The sequence below is a fragment of the Mesocricetus auratus genome, unplaced genomic scaffold (assembly GCF_017639785.1).
Source record: "Mesocricetus auratus isolate SY011 unplaced genomic scaffold, BCM_Maur_2.0 Super-Scaffold_100021, whole genome shotgun sequence".
NCBI classification, from domain to species: Eukaryota; Metazoa; Chordata; class Mammalia; order Rodentia; family Cricetidae; genus Mesocricetus; species Mesocricetus auratus.
The window spans coordinates 29,653,047-29,668,394 of NW_024429202.1; the positions used below are offsets into that span (position 1 = coordinate 29,653,047).

The following is a 15,348-nucleotide window of genomic DNA, read 5'->3' on the forward strand; positions in this document are numbered from 1 at the left end:
TGAAAAAGCTGAGAAAAATAGCAAGAATACAGTGAGTACCATAAAATGCCTCTCATACAATACAAACTAGTGTTTTGCTGTTGTATTCTGCCTGTGTACATATTTTATCATAATTTTAACTTATAGTTGCTATTTATACCTACTTATATAGCTATAATCAGTTTCTCGGTGCATCTTCAGATTTCATGTTCTAATTTTCACCACCCTGGGGGTGGGGCGTATGTGCCATGATGTCATGTGGAGGTCAGGGGACAGCTTTGTGGACTCAGTTCTCTCCTTTCACTTGGTGGCTCTTAGGGATGTAACCCAGGTCGCAGACTTAGCAGCAAGCACCTTTACCCACCGAGCCATCTCCCCAGCTCTCGTGTTGTCATATATATTTTTTTTGCCTGCTTTCTGTTTCACTGTGCATTAGGCAGGTGCTTTAGAGCCAGTTAAGTTGTTGGCAGCAACTCAGTTGGGCAGCAAGGATGCTCAGACAGGGAGATGGGGCCACTCCCAGAAGCATGCGACTGTTGCTGTGTGCTTGACATGGGAAGGGAGTTGTTAGAGTGAGGGCGGGAGGTGAGTGGTTTCTCACATCCCTTGTCCTTCTGTTCTGGGATATCCCCATCCTGCAGAGAACTGGGCCAGTGCCTGAGAGGTACCTTCGAGGTCACCAGGCAGAGCTGCTCCTTAACTGCGGCTTTCCTCTCCCCACACCCACTGATGGCCTTGAGCATTTACCTGAGGTCCTAATAAGTTTCTCCACATGCTTTCCGTGTGCTCAGTGGTCTCTCACATCATGCGGTGTCTGGACGCTTGATTGCCCTTTGGACTGGCAGTCTAACTGCCGGCCCGGCCCACAGAGCAGCACTGCTGCTTCTCCTATACTCTGTGTTCCCGTCACAGCTCTAGGGGAGGTGGGTCAGCAGCGTGGCCTGACGCGTGTGTCTTGTTTACAGAGTGTGTGAGCTGGAAGAGTTGGGGGAGCTGTCCCCTTGCTGGGAGAGCCTCCGGCGGCAAATTGTCACCCAGTATCAGACTATCATCCTCACCTACCAGGAAAATCTGACTGACCTCCATCAGTACAAAGGTGGGTGTGGTCCTGCCCTCCCAAGGTGCTCACATGTCCCACAGCCACAACCAGATATTGAAGGCCTCGGTTGCTCAGACTCTCCATGATTATCTTGAGCGGGTTTTTAAAAATAGATTCTCACGTAGGTGTGAATTATTTCAATGCTGGGATTTTCAGATCTTAATTAAAATGATAAATTGGTGAACTGCAAGAAGTCTTTCTATGGTCTTATTTTCTAAAACAGCCACTGTAGAATAAGGTTGAAGCAAGGCAGAGAGTCTCAGATTATCTTGGTTCATGTGTGTTCTTCTTGGTCTTACACCACTGAAAACCAAAAGGATATGGTGTTTGCTTGAAGCAAAGCAGTTTTCTAGTTTAAATATTCCATGTCATTTTTATTGAATGAGTAAGTTGTCAGAATGCAACTCTCTATTTTAAGACTCAAAAGAAAAAGTAAAGTCAGACACCTCAACTTTTTTTTTCTCACTTGCTTTTTCTTCTTCCCAGGCTGGAGGCTGGGGACCAAGCCCAGAGCTCTCTATATGCCAGGAAGGAACCGTATCACTGTTTATTCTTGAAAATAATATTTGATTTTCAAACTATGTGATTTCTTCCTGATCCAATTTCTTTTTTTCCAAATAGGATAAATTTTTTTTGTTTCTTACTTATTTTAGTCTTTCAAAATACACTCTTTTTCTTATGACTTATTTTATAAGATTCATTTTCATTTTATTTTTGAGTTCTTATATAATTACAGCATTTCTCCTTTCCCTTTCCTTCTTTCTTTTAAAGTCTTCTTTATCTTTGGTTTCTTTCCTCCTATGTAATGCTTTGTCAGTTTAAGGAAAATCTTACACCCTTAATGTGAATTTCACACAGAATATAATAACTTGCCTATAAACTTAGCTAAGAGGATGTCAGAGCTCAGGCAAGATGGTTGTGTGTGGGACCAGTCTAGGCTCAAACAGGTCCAAGTGCATCACTTAGAGAGATGGCAGCATTTGCCTGAAGGGTTGAGGCACCCACCCATGCTGGATGAATGTTCCTGAGAAAGTTTGAAGTCCATGCAAACTTGAGTTTACTTGGGTAGATCTCCTTAGATGACAGAAGCATTCCACTTCTCTGAGAATCTTAGTTAAACACAGCCCGTGACTGTATTTCTTGCAGTGTCACAAGACAGACACATGGCAGGTCACTGTATGACTGCTTGACCCCTGTGACAAAAGACGGAACACATAGCTGCTGTCTGCCAGAGAGCCGCAGATACATTGTTTCTTACTAGTTGGAATATTTATTTCTTCACTCTTCTATTGTCATTTTCATTTGTAATCCCTCTGGTTGGTAGATAAGCGATTCCTCCTTTAGTTATGGATTCTGGATTCTGATTCTAGAAATAAGTTTGTGGCAACTGGTTACACCGTCTGACCTCTCTAGCAACAAGCATGTGTGAGGGAACTTACTGAAATGTATTGGAGAGGCAGGCAGGCTTCAGTGCAGTGTAACCTTGTTCACCTTGATGGATACAAGGTAAGGAGCAAACCTTTGCATCACTTCAGACTGAGATGTGCCCTTCTAGAAAGACCAGTTTCTAGGCTCTTGGATGACAGCAATCTGTAGAGTTGTCAGGTAGCCATGGTCCATTGGCTTTTATAATGGTTTTGGCATCACACTAAGATCTCATCTCTGTGCCATGTCTGTAAGCTGAACTGAGCCACAAGAGGTACAGCCTCATCACTACTAACCTAAAGGTCCTCATCCCTGGCTCTGCTCACCAGATAGCATTCAGAGCCAGTCCCTTAATGTCTTGAGTGGCCACTGTTGGAATATACCTGCTTCCATGAATCAGCAGCGCTAGGTCACTGCTTTCCTGCTTGTTCATGATGCATGTTGACGGCTCTGTTTCCCTGTGTCCTGTTCTTAGGTCCTTCATTTAAAGCAAGCAGTTTGAAAGCAGATAAAAAGTTAGAATTTGTTCCTACAAACCTGCACATACAAAGGATGAGAGTTCAAGATGATGGAGGCTCAGGTATTTACCTTTCTTACCCTGTTGTTGAATTGTTCCCCTCCTTTACTTTTGTGTACTTGGTCCCTGAGTTGCCTGATATATGGCCCATTTTTCCTGTATGCTCCATTGCTGGGCAGCAAGAGATCCCCCGCCCCCCCCCCACAAACTCCCCCATAGACCTTTGAAGAATTTCAGTTACAGAGCCCAAGCCTCCTCCTTATGCATCTTCAGCTTCCTTTTGTTGTTATGGCAGAAAGTTGCCCATCATTGAGCCTTTCTCAGGAGGGGTAGAAGTGAGCATTTAGCAGCCCAGGTGGCTCTGCTTTCAGACAATTTTCTTACTGAATAGTTAGTGTTGGGTCCAGAAAGCCCTTTTTCAGCCTCAGGATGTAGGATCAGGGAGCCATAGGCTGTCTGCATGTGGGCTGTAGGGTCCTAGAGTGCTGTGCATATTGCTGTAGCTGGCCTATCTGCAGGCCTGAACTCAGAGTAATAGAGGAAAGCTTTCTGTCACTCAGATCAGAACTATGACGTTGTCACTATCGGAGCTCCAGCAGCACACTGCCAAGGTTTTAAGTCAGGAGGTCTTCGAAAAAAGCTGCACAAGTTTGAAGAGACCAAGAAACAGTAAGTAAAGGAGGGTATTTGTGGTGCTCGTACAGCTGTGTCTGGTGTTTGTGAGTTAAAATAATCAAAACAAAATCGCAAAAACATGCAGTCATCTGATCTGCTTCTGCGTGGCTGGAGGAGCTGCCTTAGGGACCCCGTGCTACTGTGTGTGTGCGTGTGGCTGAGTAAGTTGTGAGGGCACCAAATCAACCGTCCAGTTCTTTCCAAGTGAGCCACATACAGAGAGCCACCCTGGGAGTGGCTTTAGGTAGCCACCTGTTCCTGCTATCTCAGCTCCCGTTAGACTTGTAAGCCTCTGACAAGACTGTACTTTCAGGGATCATTTCTATAGTTCCTAAAGCCTGTGACACTCTGTCCTTTCCTAAAGAATAGCAGTGGCACATATTCCCACTGTTGAAAGGATCTGGAGGATTTCCAGTTCTGTCCTGAGTAGGACATTGCCAGATAGACAATAGGGTGTGTGGAAAGGCCTCTCAGATGAAGCATTCTTTGGATATCTTCCAAAATGTCACCTGGCAAAATTTAAGTGGACAAAAGGAGTGTGAGTGTAATGCCTGACATGAGTGATGCTCTTGTGACGTCCTTGGGCAGAATGTGAGATGGAGGAAGTACCAGAAAGGTCTCAGTTTGGGAGACTAATTATGGTTTGAGTGTGTTTTGGCTACTGTGGAACATGCGTGTGTGTAAGGTGAAGTAGAGAGGAGGACAGAGAGGCAGTTATCCCAGAAGGGACAAAATAGCAGGTGGGTTAGCAGAGAGGTCTTCAGGTGGGAGGGAGTAAGACAAAGTGTTGCTGGAATGCCCCTGTAGATGTGATCTTGAGAGTAGGATGGCTTGAGAGACATGAAACAAAGGTCTGGGGGCCCCAGACACCCGCGTGGTGGCAGGTGGAGGAGGCACCAGCACAAATGGGATTTGATTGACCATTGCCCAGTTCTGCTGCTGTGGCCAGAGTAAGGGTACTGCATGACTGGGTCAGGATGCTAGACAGGTTAGAACAGTGGCCCATCAGGGGCCATTTGAGTCAGGAAGACAGAGTACCACTGATGTGGGTGATGCTGATGACTGAGCAGGGAGCAGGAGAGGACATTGTCCGAGAGGTTGCCCTTCCAGCGTGTGTCAACTAGCCCTGGATGGGAGGAGAAGCATGGAAAAGGCTGGGCTCTGCAAAGCCATTTCAGCATTCCAGTGAGGCCTTCAGACAGCCAGACTTGCCTCGCCATTCATGTCCACAGTGTCCTACGGAGTAGGAAGAAGTACAGAGATTCCATGGGCCATCTCAGTTCTGTGCAGTCAGCCAAAAGTATGTGTGTCCCTCCATTGCCTGATGTTGTGTGGAAAGAGTGAGTGTATGAGTTGAGGGGGTGTGGTTCCCTGGGAGAGAAAGTACATTCATTCTAGGTGACCAGTCAGGAGGGGACACCTGGCTGTCCCTTGTCCCTGAAAGGTCGCAGATGACTATACAATTTAGCTTCAGAACTTATTTTCCCAATGCTTCTTGTGGTCTTTCAAATACATAATACAAACTGTATGTTAACTTTGTACTAGTGTCATACATCCACTTTTTGGAAGAGTTTGTGCTGATTGAGCTTTCCTTTAAATGCAGATGTTCTGTGTCCCAGTGGGATGTCCCTGGGGCTTGAGTGCAGGGCACAAACTTGCTCCATGGAATAAGAATTTGACTCATAAGTTTGTGTATCCCTATAATCATGGCCTCAACAATTACCACTAAGTAATTTGAGAAAAAGAAAATCAGTCAGCCTTTAAATTTTGTTTTGCCTTTAGTATTTTGCTAACAATTGCTAATGCTTCGTTTTGGTTTTTTTTTTCTTTAGCAGTTTTGAGGAGTGTTGGTGAGTTTTTTGTCTGTGGAGAGAGTGTATGTTGATTCTTGCTCTTGTGCAGAGAAAGCCTATGCTGTCCTTCATCTGGGGCGGCTCCATCTCATTTGCTGCGTGGCTCCAAGTTACATGTCCTATAGGCAGAGCTCTTCCTTCCAACTGCAATGTTCTTCCATAATGAATAGCCACCTGCAGCCCGCAGTCCTCCATTCAATCCTGACAGCAGTTTCTTCCTGCACTCAGCAGAGACAGGGCTCAGTTTGCCTCCTCCCAGGATACAGAAGAGCCCATTTAGGGTATCCCAGCAGCCCACTAGTACATTTTACAGCACACACCTTCACCCAGTGAGACAGTTTGTTGATCCAAAGCCATTGAGAACCTTTTGTTTGTTTGTTTTCAACACATGGTAGGCAAAGCTTAATCACTGTGCTCCACTCCACTTTTATTTTGAGACAAGGCTCACTAAGTTCACCCAAGCGAGCCTTGCACTTGCCCTGCAGCCAAGGTTTTTCCCTAAACTTGTAATCCTCCTGCCTCAGCCTTCGGGAGCTGGGATTGCAGGTCTGTGACATCAGGCCCAGTTCAGTCTTCTTTTACAAGAACTATGAAGCCTTAGAGTTTTTGCCTTTCCTTTGTCTGATGGAGCCAGTTTACATGGTCATAATACTTGCTAATTTGTGTTGATTTTAATGATGGTGTTGTTAAGGGCAGTTTTACCCATTAGATAGCAGACAAGAGCTGAGAGAGCCTTTCCTCCAGAGAATTAGACGGGAGCCAGAAGTTACCATGTCTTTCTAGGCTCTATCCCTTAGTCCCAGACTGGCAAACCAGCTGCTCACCAGGAGGAGGCCCCATAGCCCTATGGGAAATGCTGCCACCTTGATCTAATAACCCATGAGGCTTTGGGGCTGGGCCTAGGTCCTAGTTGAGATGCCAGCGCTCTGCTGGGAACACAATGACCTGAGAATCCACAAGCACACCTAAGATGGGGCATCACCAGTTTTCCCTTGAGGGGGCCCCTTCCCTGGAGTCCTGAGGGAGGGAAGAAGGCATCTGGGGGGGGCCCCTTTCTCCACAGCTGTGTTATAAAGGTGTCCCCTCAGAATCTCTATCACTTTCCCTCCTGTGACTTCTCGGAAGGGAGGCTCATTCTTTACCACAGTAGGATGAGTCAAATCCCTAAGGGTCCGAGGAATTAGCAGTGAAAGTATAACATGGAGAGCCAGGGGCCTACTGCCCCTTGGTCAGTTCTAACTCAGGTGTTTTATTCTGGAGGGTTCTTCAGGTTCCTTCTTAACTGAAGACTCTAGACCTTCTGTGTCTCAGGAAGGGCTTGGTCATGGTCACTCCCACCCTTTCCCTCTCTTCTCCCAGGGTGCCAAGCATTTCTAAGACAGGTGCAAAGGTTCTAAGACAGGGGAGCAAAGGGACACCCAAATCTGGGTGGGGGGAACGGGACAGTTCCACAGGACTGTCAGCTATGCATTGACAGCCTTCCCTGTCATATCCAGAGTTACTTTGCATGTTAGGAACTCCACTTAAGCTTACATGGCATTCTGTGTTTAATCCCATGGCCTCCATTGTGAGGAGGTATGAGTCAGCAGGCCTGGGGTAGTGGTTTAACATGAAGCCCAAGGACCACATATAAGCCATTGCCTCCTGAGGCTATTGCAGAAAGAGCTGGGAGCCCAGATAATGAGTAGAATAGAGATTCTTCCCCGCCCCCCCAGGACTGTTTACTACAAGGCAGTAGAGCCTCTGTACCCTGCCCCATTGCCATGGTGTGGTTCCTGATTTTGGAGCTAAGTAAGTACATGCATTTACATATTCCTGATGTCCCCAAGAGCAGTTCTGTGAACTTCCCCATTTGTGCCTTCACCACACGCTTTCATGTGTCAGTCCTAGGGGTGTTGCTATAAAATGCCTTCTTAGAGCACAGACGGCGTGGGGTGATGTGCTCCTGTCAGCGTGGGCACAGCTATGGGCACACGACAGTAGACCTACACACACTGCACATAGTACACGCGACTCTAAAGGTTGAGGACCAGAAAGGACATATCCCATTTTTTAATTCTTTTTGAAATGTATTCCTAAGACCTGACTATCCCAAGCGGCAGCTGTTCATTTGGGAGAGATTGCAGATTGGAAAGCAGCTCCTGCTCGCAGTGCTGTGGAATGACTCTGGCGCTGTAGACTCACCGCCATCTGCTGCATGGGCTTCTGGCAAACCCATCATTGTCTCTTGTGGCGTGTGGGCTTGTGGTGGTGGTGTTTCTTTCTGGGGCAGTTTGGTTTGTGGTGTTTGCATGTTTGCCCCGTAGTCCAGAAGAGTAAGGGCAGTGGCGGTTTCTTTCTGACTTGCTTCTGGGCCTCCCTGGAAAGGTCTCAGGTGACCCTCACCTCCACAAGTGGGGTAGGGTGTGGTGAGGGTCATACTCTGCTCTCCATGTTGCCCCTCAAGGCCAGCCCTTTATTTCATAAGGAAAGGGATAGCATTCCATCCAGAACTCAATATCCCCAAATCCTAGGAGACCTCTGCATTGGTGACTTTCATGTCTCCTCCTCAGTTTCTCGGGCATCGAGATGACCTCAAAAACAAATTAGTAATGTTTGATTGATTGAGACCTGAGCTAAGAGATATAAACTTACCATTGCCATTTTGGATGACCACACATGCTGACCCCACCCATGAAGCTAGAGCATATAGAGTTGCCCCCTCAGAGGCTCCTGATTGTACTGGGCAGCAGCTGGCCTGGCACTTTGACTTCTTTGTTCCCACATACATATGCTGCTCGGTGGTGAGGGGACAGGAAGGAGGAAGGACTGGGTTTCAGAGGCATTGAGGCGTTGGGCCGGCCTCTGGATGGCAAGGTCTCTACATTCTCTTATGGAATGCTGTTGTCAACATAAGGACATCCTGAGACAGGAGAGAGAAAGGATTCCCAGTGTTGGGAACTTGCTGTGGTTAATATGTGAGAAAAAATATGTGAGTTTACTCACAGGAAGTCTCAAGGCCCCAAATGAAGAAGCAAATGTTAGGGTATGCTTTTGGTTCTTTGTTTTTTTTTTTTGTTTTATTTTAATATATAGTCTAACATCTATTGGTAATTTGATCCTTTCTGGTGTAAGCAGACCCCAAATCTCTACTGAAAGACTGCTTTTAAGTTAATAGATGAAATTCCTAGGTAAGATCCCAGCATTGGGTAATCATTACAGTGCTATTCCAATGTATTTATAGACATGTACATGCTTGTAGTAAATATACAGACACATACAGGTACAAGGACACATAAAAGTCTTAGTCTTCTATATATATTTTATACTTCTCCTTAGATTAAAAAGGATCTTCCAAGATTGACCTTTATCCATCAGTGACTGAACTTCGACAGGAAGACACCTCTTTATTTTAGGGTTAGTTGTGGGTGGGGTGGATGATTTTGGAGAGCCCCTTAGGACCTGTTGTTCCTTTTAGTACATCATCTAGCTGCCAGTCCATAATCTACATACCACAGGACATCATCCGAGCCAAGGAGATTATTGCCCAGATCAACACCCTGAAAACCCAAGTTAGCTACTACGCAGAACGGCTCTCCAGGGCAGCCAAGGACAGGTCTGCCACTGGCCTTGAGAGGACACTTGCCATCTTGGCAGACAAGGTAAAGAGGGGCTGCCCAGTTGCATGTGGGATGGAGAGGTCCCTTGCATTTCTGGAAGCTATTGGACCACCCAGGGTCACCCAGGCATGCCTAGAGCTGACCCTTGCGAGAGTGGCATTGTGATGACCTTAAAGGTTTCTCTTTTAAGTTCACTTTCCACCAAGTCACAGGGAAGTTTGGGGATCTTCCCATGATCAGAGCCCAGGCTGTGACTCTCAGGTGTAGCTTGAGGCCAGAGTGTTGATGTGTCTTCTAGCACGTAAATCTGGGTTCACTTTCTTGGGACTTGTTGCACACGTCTGCTTCCTTAGTGACTTCTCAGTCAGCACCTATGTAGCAATTATTCAGACATAAGAAATGAACAATGTAATCTTATCAGCTGATGTATAATTAATTTTTTTATTTAGGTTAGAAACAATCTTGTTTCACATGTCAATCCCCGCTCCCTCTCCCTCCCCTCCTCCCCCGCCCTTCCCACCAGGTCCCCCAGTCCCCCACCCAATCTCCACTCCGATCCCCAGGGAGGATGAGGTCCTCCATGGTGGATCTCCAGTGACTGTCGTTTCATCTAGGGCAGGGGTTAGGCCCTCCCCCAAGAGTCCCGGCTGAGAGAGACTCCCATATTGTGGCATGGGTACTCAAAGTCTATTTGTAAGCCAGGGATAAATACTACCCAAGGCCCCATAGATTACCTAGGCCTCCTCACTGACACCCACATTCAGGGGGTCTGGGTCAGTCCCATGCTTTCCACACAGCCATCAATCTGGAGTCCAAGAGCTCCCCCTTGTTCAGGTCAGCTGTTTCTGTGGGTTAAACCAGCCCACTCTTAACTCCTTTGCCCATCAGTTCTCTCTTTCTGACACTGGATTCTAGTTCAGTTCAGTGTTTGTCTGTGGGTATCTGCCTCTGCTTTCATCTATATAATTAGTTTTAAAAGTTCTATTTAACCATAGCTCAGTCCTAATTAGAAATCTGCATTCTAGAGAGCGGCTCTATCAGCCTGTGGTGGATGGTGCTGTTTCCCATTACCCAGTCTCTTTCCCTTCGCACACAGATTCTCATGACACCTCTCCACCCACACCTGGTTTACAGCAGGGTGGGAGCTGTTGTTGCTGCTCAGAATGTGTTATATTCTTCACATGCGTTTGCACAGTGTAAAGACAGACCAGGACCACGGGGAAAGGAAGTTATGGTTGTCAGCAGTAAAACCAGGAATAGCAGTCTCCAAGACCAGAAATGCGATGCCACAGTCCAGTAGTTCAGAGCCTGGAGCATTCAGAAGTAATATGTAACTTCTGGGGACTAGCCCCTGGGAGGCTGGGACACATTCTTCCATGTTGTCAAGGCTAGAGTATAAGCCCTTTTCTCTAGTGAGCTAGGGTCAAAGGTAAACAGAGCTAGAAAGTGTCAGATGGGATCCTCAGCCCCTTCTCTTCTACCTTGACCACTTCTGGGATAAACGGATCTCAGGGAAACCCCTGTGTCCTCTAGTCTAACCAGGAAATTCTTGCTGAGATTATCCCTGCCAGGTCACATACCCTAGAGAGTGCCATCCTGTAGGCTCTGTGGAACAGGGTGGGTGGCAGAAACCTTGCTTAGGCTGTCTCCTTCTCCAAGAGAAAGAATGAGTAGCAGCCTGCTTTGTGTGCCTGCAGACCCGGCAGTTGGTCACTGTCTGTGACTGTAAGTTGCTGGCCAACTCCATCCATGGGCTGAATGCAGCACGGCCTGACTACATCGCTTCCAAGGCCTCCCCTACCTCGACTGAGGAGGAACAGGTGATGCTGCGGAATGACCAGGACACCCTGATGGCCAGGTGGGCGGGGAGGAGCAGCCGCTCCTCCCTGCAGGTGGACTGGCATGAGGAGGAGTGGGTGAGTCTGCTGCCCTTGCCTCTTGTCCTGCTGCTGAACTCGGGTTGAAAACGGTACAACTACTGCTGTGTCTTTCCTCACAAAGGGCCTAAAGGCCACTCCTTTGTTACCAAGCTCCAGGTCTGCTTCCCCGGTGGCTCTAGGCCACTTGATGCCGAGAGGTAGACTATCTTCAGGCATGCGCCAGGAGCCAGGACTCCCCTCTTCCTCAGCCCTCTGCTCATCCTTTGCCCTTAGGACTCTTTATGTTCAACGCGGGAGCCCATTGCTACCCTGACATGTCACTTCATTGTTCCAGAGTTGGCCAGAGAGCTGCATCCTTGTCTCTTTAGGAAGGGACACATCCTACCACTTGTTGCCATTTGTTGGGGCTCCTGTTCAGAGGGATCCTGTGAAGCACTGAATTATTAATTAGCAGCAAAGTGTTCCTCCAGCCCTGGCAGCGTGTGGTCTGTGGGGGCTTCTGCAGCTCACTTCCAGCCTGCCCTCTCCTCCTTCCAACTCCCTCACCCCCTGCCACCAGCTGTTTCCATTCCTGTCCATCAGAAGACCTCAGTGTGAGATGTTTGTAGTGGCCTGCAGTGGGAGGAGGAAAAAGGGCCTGAGTTCTTAGTGCCCTGTGGCCCATTGGGTGATACTGGAAGGCTGTCTGTCTTCCATAGAGTTGCCAGCAGATGTCTGCCAAGCTTTCAAGTCAGTGACCACAAGCTGCAAATTGTCTTTGAAAAGCAGTCTGACTTGAATGGTGATCTAGACATCATCAGGCTGGGACTGAGAGAGAGACGGTAGGCTGTGTTCTATTCTTGTCTTCTGTTGCACACACTGACCCAAACCGTCTTCTTGGCTTGAAGGAGAAGGTGTGGCTGAATGTGGACAAGAGTCTGGAGTGCATCATCCAGCGGGTGGACAAGCTGCTGCAGAAGGAGCGTCTTCATGGGGAGGGTTGTGAGGACGTCTTCCCCTGTACAAGCACCTGCTCCAGCAAGAAAGGTAACCGGAACAGCCAAGCCTACTGGATCAGACCGGAGGACCCCTTCTGTGATGCCCCCTCCTCGACATGCCCCTCCTCCATGCCCACTGCTGCATGCCATCCTCACCCAAGTGCACGTGCGTATGCATCCACGCTCCCCACGCTGCCTCGACTTGTGCGTCATCACTTCTGTGTGTCTGTGTCTCTGACTCCATGCCTGCCTCCCTCTAGCAGACTACAGGGAGGGCTTTCAGGCAGCGCAGGATGTCACGGGGAGTCCACATGCATAGAGCAGCAGATAGGCAGGGCCGAGACTCCTATTGTCTTTCCATGCAACTGGAGCCCACTGAATCTGCATCGTCATGGACAGACTGAGCCCTCCTGGGCCACAGTGTCATGGCTGTGAAGTCTTTTCAGGTCTGTAAGCCAACCTGAGAAGCCAAAGACGGCTGGATGCAGATGTCTCTGTGCTGTGATTTCTGTTGTATTGGGAATGGATAGACTGCTTTTTTAAAGTGAGCTTCATAGGAGCGATGCTGGATGAGCGGTACTTGCAGCCTCACAGGCTCTTCTCATTGACTGGGCGTGCTCTTATCCAGCAGAAGCATGATGCCTGGGGTCTTGTAACTCAGTCAGATGGCGGATAAGGTGGACTGACCTGCTTGACACCAATCTTTGAGGGGGTCTTGAGTGTAGAGCAATGCCATGCAGCAGCATGCTTCAGAAAGGGACACGGGCATGCTGACTACCGCCCTCAAGATAGCCAGAAGGCTGAGGACTCACGTGTCTAAAAACAAGTAGACCTTGGTCTCTCCTCTTCAGTGTCTCTCCTTTAAGAGCTGGAGAATCCTTAGGTCAAGTCATCTGAGCCCTGGCTGTGCATCAGGCTTCTGCCCCCTCTTGCCTCTCCCTAGGGAGCGTTAGGCTGCAGTAAGGACAGCCAAGATGTCAGGGTTAGGGTTCATGTGATAAGGACTCTGCAATTCTCACTTGGCTGTGGCCATTGAAGGTGGAACCATGTGCCTTTACCAGAGTCCCCTGATAAATCCTTCATGTGTTGTGTGTTACCTCTTATCTGTCTGCATTGTTTCCAGGGCACTGTACCATGATTCTGCTTTTCTGTCAGGGGGTGGGGGTTCCAAGCCTGTGATTGATTCCTCAAACTAGCCGTGTCTGTTTTGTTCTCATTTTTCTGTTTTTTTTTCCTCAAAGTTCATTACTTATTTTTCTTTAATAGTAACTTGTCTGTAGGACTAGGGATATAGTTAAGTGGTAGATCACCTTCCTGCCATATATGAATGAGACTGCTTCAGGACTGAAGGAGAAATATATATAATTTTGCTTGTAACTTTAAATATTTTCTTCAGATGTGGAAGAAAATGGCTATATATTTTAGAATTTTGGAGCTAGTGTGTTGTGTGATAGGCTGTTTGTCTTTGTGACTCACTTGTCCATGGTTCTTGTCCTTGTTAGGGTTTTTATTGCTATGATACCACACCATGACCAAAAGCAGCTTGGGAGGGACAGTCTAACCAGCTGGAGGAATGGCCTAACTGGAGGAGTTTCCTAATTTCCAAATCATACAGCTTTTACCTTTAGTTTAATTAGATTTTAACAACTGGCATAAGGTTCTTTTGGCATAATTGATTTTATCATTGGGCCTTACCAGTTTGGAGCTCATCTGTAGATCTTGAACTCTGGATACCCCAGTAAGTCAGGGCAGTGGGCTCCACAGTTGACATGTAGACTTGTTGGTCATCTGTCTCATTTGATGTTGTAAGCTACCATGGGGCTCCATCACTACACCATTACCAGTGTGGCGTCTGTGGCATTGTGTATGTTGGTTCACTCATCTTGAACATTTTATGTTGAAGTGTTAACAACATGGATGTTGACTCTGGTGAATCACCGTTGTTCACCACTGAGAGGGCTCAGCTGCTCATAGCAGCAGAAACGCCCTTGGGAAGCTTGAGTAAGAGGCATCTGAGCCCCAGGCCTCTTCTCCATATGTTTAACCACCTTGCTGCAAGCTGCTGATGCAGTAGCTCTGAGACTGAGCTGCTCGTGTTTGAACTGTGTGCTGCTCCTTAATCATCCCTGTTGCCCTCCATTTCTGTGCAGATTGCAGCCCCCCTCCTGAAGAGTCCAGTCCAGGTACGTGGTTTCTGTTCAAGGCTCCTGCTGCTGGCTTTTAAGTATTCAGGTAGTGCTTGTAGCTCATTTATCTAAGATTGTCTTGTGTTCCCATAGTTGGGAAAATACTTTAGGATTTCCTTTTTTCTGAGGTTTGGTGAGGGACCTGTGGGACTGAGGGAATTATGGCCTGAAGCAGGCTGCTGGACACATTGTGTTTTCCCTTCTGCATCCTAAAGCCTTCCCACGTGATTTAGTCTGAGTACACTGGGTCCTCTGGCGGGTGATCTGATTTTGAAAGTTATGTGTTTGTGACTATTTCTGTATGTTCACCTGAACGTTTGCATATAGCTCTAAAGGCACAGTTGGATGATTTGCATCCCCTCGGGGTGTGGTGGTGTAGCATCCTCCCATCAGCTTCTGGACACAGCTTTAGAATTCTTTCCAGACATCGATCTGGACCTCAGTTGGGGTTACTGCTAAAAATGAAGTCTTTCTGCTCCATTTTCATGGAGAACCTAATGCCCCTGATTCTAGCTCAGGGATTGGCAAACTATAGTCTTGAACTAAATCTTGACCACAGCCTGTGTTTATAGTATTTTATTGTCTATCACCTATTGTTTTGAGTTAGTGCAGAGACACTGTATTGCCCTCCTACTCTATAAAGACTATTGTAGAGTGTGCCAACCCCTGATCTAGTTCCTAATGAGCTTCCTGTATATGGCTTGTGGTTTTCTCACAGTGTGCATGTGCCTCTATTACTCTAAAAAAAAAATCAGCTATATGATCAGGCCAATAATTGCATATTTCTGAGTGGCTCTAAGATGGAAAGACACCTGCTTTATATCTAGAGTACAGCAAATGATGGGCACAGGATTTGTGGAGCTGTTTCTGCCCTCTGACACAGTGCCATGAGTTCACTTACTGTGCCTATCTGGCAGTAATTCCAGAACAGCAGTGAAGTCAGTATCTAACTGGTCTCATCATATATTCCCAGTTTGCTTTCAGTCCCTTTATTGTTCTTTTTCCCCAAGTTCAGTGCAAGAACCTTGAGTGGGTCTTAGAGCCCGTGTTGTGAATGAGCTCTCAGGGCCATTGAGCCTTAGTAGATGCACAGCTAACCTTGCTCTCTTCTTGCCTGCAAGTCTGGGACCATGACCAGCAGTGAGTACCAGAAGGGGT

General features: G+C 47.3%; 1 protein-coding gene across 17 annotated transcripts in view; it reads left to right on the forward strand.

Annotated features, from left to right (window-relative positions):
- Window positions 1-15,348, forward strand: part of Inpp4a (inositol polyphosphate-4-phosphatase type I A) — a 124,090-nt gene that overhangs the window by 82,184 nt on the left and 26,558 nt on the right. For 4 of the 17 annotated variants that reach the window (XM_021230294.2, XM_021230300.2, XM_021230298.2 and 1 more), the window contains 8 exons: window positions 945-1,075; window positions 2,979-3,083; window positions 3,581-3,689; window positions 5,528-5,545; window positions 9,006-9,189; window positions 10,845-11,063; window positions 11,915-12,170; window positions 14,155-14,187. In XM_021230294.2, the coding sequence (XP_021085953.1) occupies window positions 945-1,075; window positions 2,979-3,083; window positions 3,581-3,689; window positions 5,528-5,545; window positions 9,006-9,189; window positions 10,845-11,063; window positions 11,915-12,170; window positions 14,155-14,187 (1,055 nt within the window). The remainder of the gene's footprint in view (window positions 1-944; window positions 1,076-2,978; window positions 3,084-3,580; window positions 3,690-5,527; window positions 5,546-9,005; window positions 9,190-10,844; window positions 11,064-11,914; window positions 12,171-14,154; window positions 14,188-15,348) is intronic. The other 13 variants (XM_021230295.2, XM_021230299.2, XM_013117338.3 and 10 more) reach the window with 9 other exon arrangements.